Consider the following 17745-nt stretch of genomic DNA (forward strand, 5'->3'; position numbering starts at 1 on the left):
AAACCTGACCATTATTCTAATGTTTTGTATATGAACTGCATGCAGAAAAAACAAATATAGAAAGATTTATGTCACGGTCTTCTGCTTCACTGTCAAAATCATTTATTATTATCTGTAAGACAAGTAACCTATTATTTTGCTTGTACATACATGGACAATAAAGGGGCAGGCCCTTACAATTTAAAATAATGAACTTTAATATTATTAGGTCACAGGGGTGGTTTTATGTTGAAGTTTGCAGACATTGAGCTCGATCTAATTAGCTTTTTCTGCTAAGTTTTCTCCTCTGTGATATTTTTTACAGTTTACCAATAAAATGCCTTTTAAAGGGAACCAGAGATGAAGCACCCTCATGTATTTTACCATATATATCAGTGGGAACATTAGAGAAAACACCTACCCTGCTCTCTATTTCATTCTTCACTGCTCAGCCTGCTTGTTATCAGCCCTGATAAAATCCCCGACTGTGCATTCAGTCTGGCTTTGCTCAGGAATCATTATAGTTGAGTCTGTCTTCTCTGATGTCTTTTTAAGCCCAAGCCTGCCCCCTTGTGGCTTTGCTTTCCTGTTCTGTATACTTGCAGCATCACAGAGAGCTGTGATGAGATGAGAGGAGCCGCTAATGGAAGGGTATATTGAAAAACGTTTTATTTTTATCTATATTTGTTAGTCATAAGAGGTTTTTAGAAATGGTGATTTCATTTTGCACACAGCCCACTAAATAATATGCTTTTCTGATGACCTGTATTTTGTATGGAGTTTTCGTAAAAAAACACAAAACACAGCACACCAGAGCGAAAATACCAGGTATAGTATTTATTTTGTAAAATCTATTGGGGGATATGTTTATTTTGTGCCAAAGCGTTCATCTCTGGTTTCCTTTAAGCCACCAGCAAGCAAGAAAATGTCCGAATAATTTTGACAGTACTTTTTCACCTACCTTTTGGTACTTTTAATTGCAGAGTGCTGAAAAATTATTTAAAACCGAAGATGAAAAATGATCTCCTAGAGGAAAACTTAAGAGAAAAAGTGAATTCTATCAGGCTCATTATTTGTAATATATATCTTTTCTTTAAAGATTCTACATAGTTAATACATTAAATGTAAAAAAAAATAAAGAAATAACTAAAGAAATGACCAATACTTATTTCAATGTACTTCAATAAGTTGGACTTTATTAGAAAATGTTTCCTTCTTGTATATACTTAAAGTGTGCCTGAGGTGACATGTGAAATGAGGAGTTAAACGTGTGTATGTACGGTGCAAAACATATTTATAACCAGGCTGTTTCTCTTGTTTTATTTTGCTTCCTGAAAGAGTTAATTTTCAGGCAAGCAAGTGACAGCTTCTTTCTTGTCGGTGCCTTGTTGGGAACATAGTAAACCTCACTCATAAGCAAATTACAGCCATAAAAGTTTTCTTGGCAGAATAAAACTTCTGTGGACAGAGGAGAGATAGAAAAATGTCAATAGTTTAAGTAGTTTAACTCAGGGACACTTAATAGACTGCGATTCAGCAGAGACAACAAAACATTCAGTCTACTTTGTAAATGTTTAACTATAAAACTAAAAAATGGGTTATCTTTAAAAAGTCATTTTGGGAGTAGGAGGATAAATACAATTGTTTATCTCATCAGTTTATTTTCACCTCAGGTTCACTTTAAAATATTATTTCATTATTTTATGTTTAGTTATTTTTATGGGGCTGCCCCTTTAAAAAAAAGTATGTTTTCCAATTTTTTCCCTCATTTTTATTTACAGCATTAAATAGGGAATTGCTCAATTTGAGCCATTCTGGAACCATTGAGTACATTTATTTCCACTATTGGCCTACTCGTTGCTAATTTGATTTTTTGGACGTTTGAAGCAGCAGCTGTGATAATGGGGTCAATGATACTAAAGAGCCGTTTAGCCCCAGTATCTGGTAACTTACTGCAGGAATCTCATTTCAGCTGCCTGTCTCCTGGATTTGTTCTCCAGAACGTAAACGAGGCCAGGAGGAACAGTGACCATCGTGAAGAATTGCTTAAAAGACTGACTAGGTCCATTTTTTTTAACCATAAAAGACACTACTTATTGATGACCTAAAAAAACTGATGCAATGGACATTTGGAAATATTTGTCATTACTCATCCACTTCTTCAATCATGGTGCCTGACAGACGTTCAGTTTAAGAACTTTTACATCTGCAACTGCCTTCATCGGGGTATCAAATATGTTCTCAGCCTTCATAAATATAAAATCAGTGGAAGTAAAAAGTATGAAGAAGAAACAGTAATGATATAAATAGGGGTCTCTGTATCAAAGCAAATTTAATAGATCTCACTATGTCAATCTTATCTATATGCATGAACAAAATAAATATGGACTGGTCCAATTTAACAAAAAAAAGGCTGCTACTAAATAAAAGTCTTAAGAAAAACAAATGATACCGTCCTTAAATATACCAAAATCCCCCCCTCCCCCCCCCCCCCCAAAAAAAAATAAAAAATAAATTCAGGGGTGGAAAAATGTTATTGTATAATTGTTTGCCATAATGAAATGGTTTTTTAACATAAATACGGATAATATAACTGGTGCCGTGACTGACTGATCCTACTGAGAAAATGGGAATTGCTTTCAATGGGCCATATGCAATTCCCTTTTTCACCTGAGTTTTCTCCAAGGTGATATTTTTAAACTTGTCAATAAAATGCTTTTTAAGCCACCAGAAAGCAAGAAAATACTCAAAATAATTTTAATATTACTTTTCACCTACTTTTTGGTACTTTTTTGGTGAAAAAGTGCTGGAAAACTTTTTTAAATTGAAGATGTAAAATTATCTCCCAGGAGAAAACTCAGGTGAAAAAGTGAATTGCAAAAGGCCCAATATCTGCTTACATTTTCTATTAAGTGCTGAATGCATTGAGTGTTAAATGACAGCAAATTGATACTGCATTGATACACGGACCCAGTATTGTGCCGCACAAACTGTTATGCCAAGAAAAAAATCCAACTGCATGAATTTTTATTTTCTCTCTATGCCTTGTATAGAAAAATGATATTGGCCCATCATAATTTGGTTGAAGAATGTTGAGATCTTGTTTCTTTGTATAATTTAAGGCACCTGTACTGTCCTCACTGCTGTGCCCAATCAGCTTAATAACTTTATTTATTAACTTTGTTTTAATTAAACATTCACTGCAATTATTTATTTGGTATAAGCATTATTTATTAAAAATTAAAATATATTTAGGTGGAAAAAATAATGTTAAATTACGCACCATTGATGTGAGCTTGGCCAAGCATTTGCAAATTAGAATTATTATTATTATTAACCTTATTGTGTTATATTTATAAAGGCCGATGTAGTACTCATCGCTGTGTGATACATTGGTATGGGGTGTAGATTATAGACGGGAGACTAAAAACTAGAGAAGAGGGACAGTCCTGCCAGCTGAATAAAAGATACCAGCTCTGAAAAGTGCTGGGTTCTGATGCAATGATTACCTGAATGCCCCATTGTGTGTCTTTGTACTGGGTTGTACGTCACAAGAAGACTGGCGACTGGCAGAATTGCTTTATTGTTTCCTTTCTAGCAAAGTTCACAAGTTCTAAATATGTCTTCTGTAAAGGCCCACACCCACTAAGCGATTTTCCTTAACGATCGCACGGGTGACCTGCGTCATGAAACATCGTTTAACAAATTTACTTTAAACGATGTTGCATAATTTTGTGAAAAATCATTCACCACGAATGATTTTTCACAAAATTATGCAACATCGTTTAAAGTAAATTTGTTAAACGATGTTTCATGATGCAGGTCACCCGTGCGATCGTTAGTTTTTGAACGACTGCCGTGTCTGATTAAATCGTGGAGGGTTGTTACAGTCCTCTTTCACTTTTGAGGGTTTAAACTATCATTTACACGGGCCTGATTTACATCTCAGGAGCCCATAGCCATAGATGTCCTGGCACTCTAGACTTCGCTCTCCATGAACCTAGAAACCTAACGGCACTGCAAGTGTGCTGGCTGTCCCAGCTGTCACTGCTCCCTTACTTCCCTTGCCCGTCATAGGTAGCTACAGGTGCTCCTTAGTATTAGGTAACCAGAGCTATCCTCAGTATTAAGTAACTAAAAGTGCTCTCAAGTATAAGGTAGCTAAAGTTCCCCCCTGACTGACGGGAGATCTGGTCAGTGGAATGCCGAGACCCGGTTGAGTAATCTCTCATTTACACTCCACTCAGGACTCTGCATAGGCAAGGCGGAAGGGAGGCACTTGGGGAGGGGAGTGGGCGGCCTTTCCACCATCGGGCGCCTGTAGGCATGTGCCTTATGGTAAATTCGGCCCATGATCATTCGTTTGCAGATTCTACCCAGATGTATTGGAAACCGATTGTTCATCCCTGATCCATCTGGCCATGATCAGCCCATGGGTACTTAGAGTTAGAGGAGGAATAATAATGTTTTTTCTCTGGACAAAATCTGCTTCTCACAACAACTTTCAGATTGTAATGCCATAACCACTGATAAAAGTGAATTCCACTATCGATATATCCAAAAATGAGAGACTCTAGAGAACGTAGCTGCGTATGTCTCTATTTACACAAGACATCCAAAAGCAGGGGCCAATTCAGTACAGGCAAAGTCAGTACCATTGTAAAGCTTGGTGTTGCTTAAAGAGAATCTGTACTCTAAAATTCTTACAATAAAAAGCATACCATTCTATTCATTATGTTCTCCTGGGCCCCTCTGTGCTGCTTCTGCCACTCCCTGCTGCAATACTGGCTTCTAATTGCCATTTTTAGACAGTGTTTACAAACAAAAGACATGGCTGTTACCAGGCTGTGGAGAGGGTGTGTATAGCTTCTGCCAATAACAGCAGACAGCACATTCCTGCCTGAGCCCGACAGAGCCGACAGAAGACAAAAGATTAGATTATATAACAGAGATAACACAGCCACTGTGCAACTAGAAAAGGCTGCAGTAAGCCAGACCACATTTGAACAGGTATAGGAACTTAAAGGATAGAGGAAATAAGACTGAAAATTTTGTTACAGAGTCTCTTTAATATTTCTTACATCAAAGGAGGAATTAATTTATTTTAAAATTGGGTTTTCACCTTAGTTTGTGTTCAAGTCATATACGCATCATTTCTAAGCAGAAAATCTGAAAAAAAGCATAGAGATGTCTTCGGAACTTGATTAGATATATGAAATGAAAATGGGTTAGAATCTTTCAATATACAACCTTGTGATGGGTTTAAACCTATTCCTGATATTCTATGCAGTAGGTATGAATCTTTATTCATAATTCATGAATGGTAATGCTTGTTTTTGTACTGTATTAATGTATGTAAGTCTGTATTTATGTATGTAAGTATTTATGTATGTAGCTATTTATACACTGTGATAAGGTTTTGGTGCCTGGAGCAAGAGATGATCATAATCTGGTATTTCTGATTACGCAAAATTTTGCATAAATTTTTGCAATTAAGGCATAATTACGATTTGGACATTCAACTGATTTTGTGTAATCCATTCGTAATTTCCTGTAATTTTTTCAAAATGTTGTGCCGACTTTAGTGCATAATAGCAAAGTCCTCATACAGGCTATCATCACCAAAATCACTACATATGTTAAAGTGAACCGAGCACCTTTTTAGCACTCAGGACATTTTTATAGCACATGAAAAATGCATGCCGACAATCTGTTTCATTATTAAAATAAACTTTCATTTTACCTTGTATTTTACATTCAAAGTAGTTTTATTAGCCTGTTTCAGCAGCCTGACCGTCCGCAGAGATCTCAGGAAGCTAATTGTTTTATTGAGCTAATTACCCAGAAGAAAACAATACCTTTTCATCAACAAAGGGGTGGGTAATTAGGACTGTTTCTTCAAAGACATTGTGTGTGTCAAACAGTCCTAATTACCCACCCCCTTTTGTTGATGAAAAGGTATTGTTTACTTCTGGGTAATTAGCTCAATAAAACAATTAGCTTCCTGAGATTTCTGCAGACGGTCAAATCGATTTTAAAAATGCAAAGGAAAAATGGTTTTTAAACTCAGAAAAATGACGGTTCAAAAACCATTTTTCCTTTACAATTAAAAAAAATAGATTTTTCCCAAAAACCACAAGGTCTTTTTGAAAAAAACGTTTTCTGCCTTGTTTCCACCCTTCTCTTTAACATTCAAAGCAAATTAGTGATGACTGTATGTATGGGGGATTTGCGATTAAGCACTAAAGTTGGCACAAAATTACACAAAATTGCGAAATTACATTCCCTGGTTACGTTTACAAACAAAATTAATTACGATTTTAGCTGAAATTTCGCATTATGATTTTGCATCACAATTGTGAATTACGATTTGAAATTACAGTTATGCGAAATTTGTGCTCATCGCTACCTGGAGCCACGGTGTAGAAGTGGTTGAACTGTGGCGCTACTTATAAAAAGGTTTACTTGAAGTGTTATTTCCAATATTGACCCCTCTCAATTCCTGGCCAGCTCACTGTATAAAAGGTGCAATTTCTGTTGCATTTTGACAGAAGATCTGAGCACCAACACAGTTCACAGTTGGCTGAGTCAATCCCACCTTGACACATCCAGTAAGTAATGTAGACAGCTGCACCATAAAGTGACTTGTCCAGGAGACAACTTAGCTGTTGAGAGAATTCCTGAAGAATGTATTACATTATCTTCTCTGGTGCTATTATATGATGGTGTTACAGTATAATATCCTTTGGTTGTTGATTATTTTCCATATTCGTCAACCAAAATTTTTGTTTGTCCAAATATTTTTTTAGTTTGCTTATATTTTCTATGTGGTTGGAAGCATATGGTTGAAAATGAACTAATTGATTCTCAAACTGCATAGATGTCAATAAAAATTGTTCATAATTCTGCATTAACTCAAGCTCAATCCAGGTGGCAGCACTGTGTAAAGAGAGTGCTGTACAGACTTGTCCCTCTGGGCAATGAAAGAGGGAAGAAAGCGCAGTGCATGATGGGGCAGATGTCCGTGGGCGGGGTAAAAGTCCAGATTTGTAATGAAATTCAGGGGACATGTTCCGTCTATCGTGTGTATACAAAAAGTTCTGGTAAACTGAGCAACACAACTCTTCTACAGATGGTCAATGAGTTGCTATTAATTTAGTAATTCTGTTAATTTCATGAATATGTATGCAGCTTGGAAGAGGGTGAATACAGTAGCTGATTATTTTAATCACTCTATATCCTTCTTCATCCCTTTACTGCTCATGACCCCTGCTGGTCAGATCTGGAAACTGCACCTTTAGGCTAATAATGAAAGCTGAACCTGCTTTGGTGGACACAGCTCTTTAGACCACTATCACCAAAAAATTGAAAAATTCAAAATGCATAATAATGCTTATGTATAAAATTTGCATTTGTTCCAGAGTAAAGTGCACTATAAATTACTTTTTTTCCTATGTTGCTGTCATGTATAATAGAGATCTCACAGGTTTTGGAGTAGTCCATTTCCTCAAGGGGTATTCTCAGGGTTTCCTTTATTTTCAAAAGCACTTCCTCAACAGCAGTTAGTCAGTCTAACTGCCAAAGCAGCGTGCAAGCAAGTAGGGAGGCCGGCCAGCATCTTTGTATAGATCCTTTCCATGGATTGCTTTTTTAAAGTATAGAGGAAATATTGAGAATTTTCCACGAGGTGATGCACTAGTCCAAAACCAGTCAGATCTGTCAGATTTTTTACTGCCTAATGTAAGCGACAGTAACATAGGAGAAAAGTAATTTATAGTGGATTTTACTCTGTGAGAAATGTAGTTCTTTAAAGTCTGTATTTTAAATGTTACAATTTTTTCGCAATAGTGGCCCTTTAACTTAAATTAGTTTACATACATCCATCGAGTTCAACCAGAAAATCAAGTTTACTTATTTTGTTTTTATCTAAACAGCATTGTCCTAAGATTCATTGTGCTTGTTACGGTTTAATTCCTTTGCTGTTGTAATGGGGACATACAGCCAATGTTATATATCATATCATGCAATAAAAATATCAATTTTTTTCACGGTATAGCTCTGGTCCTTTACAATAATATAGAAATATTTCACGCATGAAAAACAACCTTTTATTTGTTGTGTGATATAAGAAATTAGCTGAATGGTTTTGTGAAGCAGTGTGGAAAGAAAATAGTTTTTGACATCGGAATTAGAATAGAATTGTTCTGTTCCAAGGTGACATATACATGGCTGGCGTCGCCTATAAATAGCCACAGAGTGTGCGCAAGTTTCTAAAAATAACACGGGTGACATCTGAAAGTCACACGGGTACATCAAGTGTAATATTGGAATTGAGGATATCACACTGGAAAATATTATGAATTAATCTTAAAGAGAAACTCCGACCAAGAATTAAACTTTATCCCAATAAGTAGCTGATACCCCCTTTTACAGGAGAAATCTATTCTTTTTCACAAACAGACCATCATGGGGCTCTGTGTGACTGATATTGTGGTGAAACCCCTCCCACAGGAAACTCTGAGGACCGTGGTACTCTTGGCAGTTTCCTGTCTGTGAACCTAGTTGCATTGTGGGAAATAGTTGTTTACAACTGTTTCCAACTGCCAAAAAAGCATGCAGCAGCTACATCACCTGCCAACAGTAAAAATATCACCATGTGATAAATGTCAGAATGTAAATCAGGGATTTAAACGATTTTACAATGGGAAAACACTGACTAAATCATTTATACATAATTATTGTAAAAATGAAGCACTTTTTTTATTACATTATTTTCACTGGAGTTCCTCTTTAAATAAATAATATATATATAGCATTGGGTGGGCGTCTGTAAGAGTCCCAGTAGCAGAAATAACTCAAACATTCCCTAGGTCTCTCTCTAAATATATATTAGAAAATATTAGTATTTTTAAATAAATTTAGAAGTTTTTCATTTTTATTTTATTCATTAAACCATTTTTAATAGGAATATTAATTCATATTAGATGTTAATTTAGTGCTTCGCCTGCTGATCTAACTGGTGTTTCATAAGTCAAGGAGGTCTTTTTTCCCCCTAATAAAAGTGAGGCATGAGGATACAGCAGTATATAAGCACTTCTCTGGTTCATGGCAACCTATCTGCTGACTTTTTATGCACCAAAAGTATATAATACATAAGAATATGAATGAGTAAATATAAATATACAGAGTTCTTTCCATGCGTTGAACTTAGTACTCCCATCATTAAACTTAGGATAAACTACATTTTGAAAGTTTGACACATTTTTTTTTATAATTCTTTGACGTTATAATTTTTTGATTCTTTGACGCTACTTGCAGTTTTGGATGATCTAAAAGGTTCTGCAATTATACAATAGTATTAATACATTTCAGAGTCATGGCTGGCTAAATTTGTACTACGTAACTCGATATGCGGGAAGTGGGCTTAGACTTGATTTGAAATACTTAAAGTGGAACTTCAGCAATCTTATTGGTTTATACAAAATGCCTTGATAGCATAGGGGATAGAGTGTAGGCGCCTCTAATCTCTATCCTCTATGCTATCAAGGCATTTTGTATTGACCTGAGGAAGCAGGCCATGACCCATGAAACGCGTTGTCAGATTGATTTTGCATAAACAGTTGAAACAGTTGAACTGGTGTCTATATCTACTGGAGAGGTAAGCAATTACTTCTCTTTTCAATTTTATTTATATTTTAAAACACTAATATAGAACACACACTGGGCGCCTCCCATCCTACCCATTACCAGTCAGACCTCCTTTGGAGGCAATAGCTTTGCAGTTTTTCTGGAGCATCTATTGTACTACAGGAGAGCGACCGTCCAGTATCCAGCAGGACCTGGAGTACCGAGCAGGGACGGTTAATTCCCTGCAGGCCTATGCGATGGCTGCAGGAACTGCAACCCACCTTTGTGAGTATATATCTATATAATTTTATCCTCACTATGCCTGACGATACTGCACCATTAGGCTCCTGGTCTCTTTCTACGTCTTGCCTAGGTATTCTTGGTCCCAACAAGCATCACTGAAGACCCCCCCATATGAATCAAAATGTGTTTAATGAGGAAACTTATTTAAAAAAAAACATTGCTGTCATCAATACTCTCTCCTCAATGTGACCAGTAGGATGACAAAACATTAAAAAGTACAATAAATAATAATAATAATTACACTGCTAGAAGTACATCTAAGGTAATTGGGAATTGAAAATAAAAATTGACCATGCCAAAACAGGTGAAATGTTTTGAGCAAAAAAAAGAAAGCCAAAATCCTGGCTATACTGGCATAAGGATACAGTGAGCAGATGTCAGGTTGCTTCTAAAAGTCTTCCTTAAAATGTTAAAGACGGCAGTACACAAAGCATTCCAGGAGTTCTGGAGGTGTGGTTAGCTAACAGGGACAACAAAGGATGATTTACATATCCAGCAGTGATACATCGTGGCTCACTCCAATCTGAATAATCACAAATACCTTCTGTTTTAAGAAGGCAAACTTTTATTTTTTCAAAAATTTTAGTAAGAGGGCTTTTTGGTTCTTTGTAGCCCCTTACACACGCCTATGAACTCCTATGAGTTCTGGTTCACCATGAGTATGCTGGGTAATCTTTAACTCTCATTACACAAGAAAAAAGTCAAGTCACAAGCATTGGGGGCTACAAAGCTGCAAGCTGACAGATGAAATGAATCAAGACAGAGAGGGGTGACCGAAAACTTATTTCAATGCCCAGTCAAGAATGGAAGGCTGACATCAAGTGACCTCCACAGTGACAAGATGAGAGTGGGATGAAGTGCATGGTGAGAACAGTTCAAAACAGGCTCCTACAGGCGGGGCTGAAGTCATGCACAGCCAGAAAAAAAGCACTTCATCAGTGGGAAGCAAAGAAGAGTCAGGCCGAGGTTTGCTCAAGACCACAGGAACTGGACTGTAAAGGATTGGAGTAAGGTCATCTTTGCCTAACACTCGGCTGTCTTATGTTGGAGACCTAAAGAAGGATACAGCATCATTATCGACAACAGTGTCTCGCACCAACTGTAATGTATGGGGGGGTGGGGGGGGGTCAGTGATGATCTGAGGATGTTTCAGCAAGGCTGGAATTGGGTAGATGAGTATTTGTGGAGGACGTATGAATCAAGCCACATACAAGACTATACTAGAAAAATAATTGCTTCCTTATCCTAAGACTATATTCCCCAACTCAGAGGATTGGTATTTCCAGCAGGACAATGCCCCATGGAGGATCAGGGGAACTCTGATAAGCCAGGGGGATCAGGGTCTGGATGGAGGATTGCCATATCAACAGTCTGTCTTGGCCAGCCTGATCTCCAAATGTGAACCCTATTGAAAACCTCTGGAATGACAGCAAGAGGAAGATGGATGGACATAAACCACCAAGCAAAGCTGAACTGTTTACTTTTTACAAAAAGAGCAGTAAGACCCTACCCAACAGCAATGTGAGAAACTGGTGAAGAGCACACCATAAACACATGAAAGCTGAGACTGAAAAAAGGTGGTATTCCACCAAAAGCTGATAGCTCAACATTTGTTAGACAAACATTATTAACATTTTTTGAGTGGATAGGGGACTTTTTTTCTTAAAATGATTCAAGTTTTGAAAACTTTGTAAACTTTTTGGGGAGTATATTCTAAATCTAACTACTATTCCTACAGGGATCACACAATTCTTGTGTACAAGATTTGTTAGATTCAAGATTCATAAGATTTAAGAATCTTTTTGGATTCAGATTCAAATAAATTTGGGATTCAACCCAACTATAATAGACATACGGGAGGTTCAACACAAAGTACATTCAGGGCATTCTGCAACACAGCTACAAATACATACTGTACATAGCTCATGTGTGGCTTATACATCACAAACACCAATACTGTTACCTGTTCATTGGATAAAGTACAGGGAGGGCCATTTATATAGATACACCTTAATAAAATGGGAATGGTTGGTGATATTAACTTCCTGTTTGTGGCACATTAGTATATGTGAGAGAGAAAACTTTTCAAGATGGTGGTGACCATGGCGGCCATTTTGAATTTGGCCATTTTGAATCCAACTTTTGTTTTTTCAAACTTGAAAAGTTTTCCCCCTCACATATACTAACCGCTTGAAGGAGGAAGTGCGTATGTGAGGCTTGCAACGCGATCAATAGGATCGGTGTGCATTATATTTGGAGCGCAGGAAGGACGCAGCCTTATGGGTAAATAATCCCTTATGTCCACACCTGCGGTAATTAATGCTCATTTAAATCATGAATCTGAGTGCTTAGGCACTCGGATTTACTCGTGAGAGCATCACTGCTAAGAACACATCTTGTATGGAAGATCAGAGGCCTGTGTTTGCTGTTCCACGTGTGTCTGTATTTCTGTGTTCTCCCCATCTTGTTCTGTGCTTCATCCATGTGAATGTAAAGCATTCCAGCCATAAGAAATATATAGAAATCTCTGGCCCACATGCAATTCACTTTTTCTCCTGAGTTTTCTCCTAGGAGCTAATATTTAATCTTTGATTTATAACTTTTTAGCACTTTGCAAAGGAAAAAGTACCAAAAAGTAAGAGAAAAAGTACTGTCAAAATTATTTTGAGTATTTGTTTGCTTGCTGGTGGTTTAAAAGGCATTTTATTTAAAAGGTGTGAAGATATCACCTGGGAGAAATCTCAGGTGAAAAGGTGAATTGCATATGGGCCCTCGGTCTTTATTCAATTCACCTTTTTGTCCTAGGAGATCATTTTCTCTTCTTTTTTAAATAAGTTTTCAACACTCTGCAATTGAAAGTATCAAAAAGTAGGTGAAAAGGAACTGCCAAAATGTTCTGACTTATTCATTCCTTGTTTGCTGTTGGTTTAAAAGGCATTTTACTGATAATGGCCCTTATTCAATTCATTTTTTTCCCTACGTTTTCTCTTAGGTGATTTTTTCACTCTTTCAATAAAAAACGTTTTCACCGACTTTTTGGTACTTTTTCAACTGCAAAGTGCTGAAAAGTTTTTTTTAAAAAGAAGTTGAAAAGTTTTCTCCTAGGAGAAAACTCAGGAAGAAACGTTAATTGCATATGGACCCTTGTCAATAAAATTACTTTTAAACCCTCCCAGCAAGAAAGAAAATACTCAAATGATGACAGTACTTTTTACCTACTTTTCGGTACTTGTTTAATTGCAAAATGCTGAAAAGCTATTTTAAACAGAAAATGAAGTATTATCCCTACAAGAAAACTTTGGAGAAAAGGTCAATTGAATAAGGGTCCAGGGCCCATATGCAATTAACTTTTTCACCTGAGTTATCTCCTAGCAGATAATTTTTCATCTTCTCTTTCAACTACATTTTCAGCATGTTACAATTGAAAAAGTGCCCAAAAGTTGGTAAAAAAAAGTACTATCAAATTTATTTTGAGTATTTTCTTGCTTGCTGGTGGCTTAAAAGGCATTTTATGACATGTTGTGAAAATATAATTTAGGAGAAAATGTAAGAGAAAAAGTTGATTGCATCTGGGCCCAGGGCCCATATCCAATTAAAAAGTTGGTAAAAAAAATAAATAAAGTACTATCAAAATTATTCTGAGTATTTTCTTTCTTGCTGGTGGTTAAAAAGCAATTATTTTGACAATGTGTGAAAATATCACCTAGGAGAAATCTCAGGAGAGAAAGTTAAAGGGACTCCGAGCACCTCTCATGGGCATGCCTTTAAGACTCCGACCAGTACTGCAAAGTACTTAAAGAGGAGCTGTTAGGTATAAGGTCTCAGAGAAAATAAACACATATATCAGTAGCTAAAGATTGGCTGTACTTACATTACATATGCATTTCACTGTCCATGTTTGTACTTCACATAATTTTTATATAGCATTTGCAGAGAATGATGCTCCTGACAGCTCATGGCAGGTTCCATGTTTGTCTGTCTCCTATGAAGCCAAATGTGTCGTCATGTCCTGCCTGCTTCCTGATGATTCCACTCTCACAAACGCTGGTAATGAATAACACTACTGTGCAGTGAATATTAATTAGCCATGTGGCTAGGAACAATAGCGGACTCCTGCAGTGTACTCTGCCCGAGATTTATTAGTGCTGTGAGCTAGACTGTTACATGCTGTTGAAACTTGAGCCTCACTAGCAGCCAGGAGAGGGCCCCAGAATGCTTTGCAGTATCTGTTATTCGGCTTGCGTCCTCCTTAGGAGCCTGGAAATACGGAGCCTTGCTGTCAGCAAACATCTAAAGTAAGAGAGATTTTTAACTGCAGTATTGCCTTTTTGGCTTCCTTCTAAACTGTTTAACACAGGAGAATAGAGGTTTAAATTAGCCTGACAGTTACTCTTTAAAGATGCATACCGTTCTGTAGCTTGTGCTCTCCTCTTTCATTTGATGCCTGAATCACCGTTCTACAGTTTTCGTTCGATTTCAATTTCAAAATCGTGGCTACCATCTTGGCTGTGTTAAAACTTCCGGGTCACCCCTGTCTTCTCTGTTAGAGAAGTGCATCACTGAATGAAACAGGAAGAGGAAGTGACACGCATGGCCATTGCATGAGGCTTCTCCAGAGGGGTCATTTGTTGGAAGTCGTCTGGCTTAAAGAGACCGTAACAACATTTTCATCCTTATTTCTTCTATCCTATAAGTTCCTATACCTGTTCTAAAGGTCTGTCTTACTGCAGCCTTTCCTAGTTGCACAGTGGCTGTGTTATCTCTGTTATATGATCTAATCTTCTTTCCTTTGTCGGCTGAGGCAGGAATGTGCTGCTCTGCTTGTGATAGGTAGAAGCTATACACACCCTCTCCAAGCCCCTCCAGGCTCTGTATGAGTCACAGACTGAGCTTCTCTCAGCCTTTCACATGCTGGTAAGCAGTAATGTCTTTTGTTTGTAAACACTGCCCAAAACTGGCAATTACAAGCCAGGATTGCAGCAAAGAGTGGCAGAAACAGCACAGAGGGGCACAGGAGAACATAATGAATAGAATGGTATGCTTTTTATTGTAAGAATTTTAGAGTACAGATTCTCTTTAAAGGCATGCCCATGAGAGGTGCTCAGAGTCCCTTTAATTGCATATGGGCACGCGTGTCACTTTCTCCATTGTCATCTGTCATCCCTCAGCTTTCATACTGAATAAATGACTAGCCTGAGATGTGAGCGGCCCACCGATACACCAATACACAAGAATGAGGAGTGCTGGAGCGGGGGTCTCTCCTCTGCTGATTCTTCACCCATCATATTATCAGTAATGAGCAGAAAATCCTCACCGAGCCAGGAAGAGATAGAAAGCGAGCCAGGCAAAGCAAGCAGCTGACAGACAGTCAACTACTGAACCAGCAGCCGGAAGTTGTGATTGGCTCATATTGTTTCTCTCCCTGGCCCGTATGCAATTCACTTTTTCTCCTGGGTTCTCTCCTAAGTTATATTTTCAAACATGTCAATAAAATGACTTTCAAATCTGCAGCAAGAAAGAAGATCATCGACGCTATGCAAGTGTCACTGTGAAGTACTCTATTGCCACCTGCTGGTCATTTTATGAACTGCATTTAATGTAAACAGTGAAAATGTGTCAATTTCAAAAGGGATCTCATATTTGAACATTGGGCTTGATTCATCAAGCAGCGCAATGAGCTGTAGTGTGCCCTATGCACACCTTACATAGCAGTGCTCGCTGCCATGTAAGGAGTGTGCCTTCCTTATGCTGCATACACACTTGAGATAAAAGTCTCTGGAAAATGAAAGCTCACAGACCAATTTTACCCCCTTTCATGTAGTATGAGAGCCATACCTACACAGTCTATTCTATTGAGCTGAACTCCCCATCAGACAGAAATCTTTGCAAGATGCTGCACACATGCAACAGATCAGTATCTGCAAAAGATCTCTTCCTGCAATAGATCCATTCCTGCAAAATGCATTCATAGTCTATGAGATCTGCAGATCATCATACACACCTTGTTTAACAGACTTCATCTGCATATCTGGCAATCATCTGCAGATCAGATCCACCAGGATGGATTTTCAGATCTGCAGAGGATTGTCTGATCTGCAGATGAATGTCAGTTAAACAAGGTGTGTATGATGATCTGCAGATATCATAGACTATGAATGCGTTTTGCAGGAACAGATATTTTGCAGGAAAAGATCTTTTGCAGATACTGATCTTTTGAATGTGTACAGCATCTGTGTGTGCAGCATCTTGCAAAGATTTCTATCTGATGGGGAGTTCAGCTCCATAGAATAGGCTGTGTAGGCTCAGCTCTCATACTACATGGAAGGGGGTAACATTGGTCTGTGATCTTGCCTTTTCCAGAGACTTTTATCTCAAGTGTGAATGCAGCATTAGTTACCGCATTGCTTCCTTAGCAATGGGCGTAACATTAACTGCGGGTGGTCCTACTTCTGTGATGTACCACTACCGCGATACTTCACTCGTGGCCGCTACTGTATTAATTTATCAGGCGCACTACGGCTCATTAAGCCGCGCTGCTTTAGCAGTGCTGCTTGATGAATCAAGCCCATTGTGTCCAGATTTTACACTCTTTGAATATTTTTTTGAATATTTCCCCATGAACCGATCTTCAGAAATGATTAATTGACCTCTAGATTCACACCTTACCGGATAAACTGACCCAGTAAAAACGGATTAGTTTTACATTCAAACGGATGAGTTTGCTACATTGGACAGCAGTTTTCCATTCCGTTTTCTTGTCACTCCTGCTCAGTACCTGTCACTGCATTCCTCCACAACCGCCATCTATTCGGGGCCACTCACGCTACAAAACGCCAGTATACCGATCCCACAGAAGCATCAGGCTACAATTGGCTTGCAATAGACCAATGAGAATCTAGGATTACGATCTGGGAACGGACCGTTTTTTTTTTACTCTAACGTGAACCAGGCCTGAATGTATGTGAAATTGAGATTTATTTTTGAGTAGCGATTCAAATTCAAAAAAGCTTTCAGTCCAATTTAAAGGGAACCTGAAGCGAGTAAAATTATTTAAAATAAACACATGACGTAGCTGCAAATGAATATTACATACTTACCTCACCGTCAGTTCCTCTCAAGAAGCCCACCATTTTCTTCTTGCAGTGATCCCTTCCAGTTCTGACAATATTTTGTCAGAACTGAAATATACCAGTCGCTGTCAGTTATATATCAGCAGCTGTCAGTTACAACTGAATATGCAAGGTAATGTCCATGTTTCCCTATGGCTCAAGTGGGTGATATAACAGTTTAACAGTGTGCTGACCAGGAAGCTGTTATGGGGTAATGGCCATTTTTAAAATGGAGGACGGAGAATTCCATTGATCACAGTGGACAAATGGGACGCAGGAGAGGAGAAAGAGATTGAGGAGTAGACTACACAGGAGGTAAGTATGACCTGTGTATGGTTATTTTGACTTTTCATTTTCAGTTCAGGTTTTCTTTAAAGGAAAACTTAAGTCAAATAAAAAAAATGACATTTACTCACCTGGGGCATCCCTCAGCACCCCGAAGCTGGATTGTGCCCTCGCAGCCCCGCTACGATCGTCCTGTCCCCGCCGGCGGCTACTTCCGGTTCGGCGACAGCCGCCGACAGGCTGGGAACGCGGCTGATTTTCCGCGTTCCCAGCCGCTGCTATCACCCTCTATGCTGCTATAGCGTCTATATATACGCTATAGCAGCATAGAGGGTGATAGCAGCGGCTGGGAACGCGGAAAATCAGCCGCGTTCCCAGCCTGTCGGCGGCTGTCGCCGAACCGGAAGTAGCCGCCGGCGGGGACAGGACGATCGTAGCGGGG

The 17745-nt window shown here is 38.3% G+C and overlaps 1 protein-coding gene across 9 annotated transcripts in view; it reads left to right on the top strand.

The window, feature by feature from the left end:
* The window catches only part of BICD1 (BICD cargo adaptor 1), a 323818-nt gene that overhangs the window by 297418 nt on the left and 8655 nt on the right, over window positions 1-17745 (top strand). For 2 of the 9 annotated variants that reach the window (XM_068278240.1, XM_068278244.1), the window contains one exon: window positions 1952-3188. The exons of 4 other annotated variants lie outside the window; for them this stretch is intronic. In XM_068278240.1, coding sequence (XP_068134341.1) covers window positions 1952-1986 — 35 coding nt within the window. In that variant the 3' untranslated portion in view covers window positions 1987-3188. 3 more of the 9 variants (XM_068278239.1, XM_068278247.1, XM_068278242.1) reach the window with 3 other exon arrangements.

Source organism: Hyperolius riggenbachi, chromosome 3 (assembly GCF_040937935.1).
Source record: "Hyperolius riggenbachi isolate aHypRig1 chromosome 3, aHypRig1.pri, whole genome shotgun sequence".
NCBI lineage: Eukaryota > Metazoa > Chordata > Amphibia > Anura > Hyperoliidae > Hyperolius > Hyperolius riggenbachi.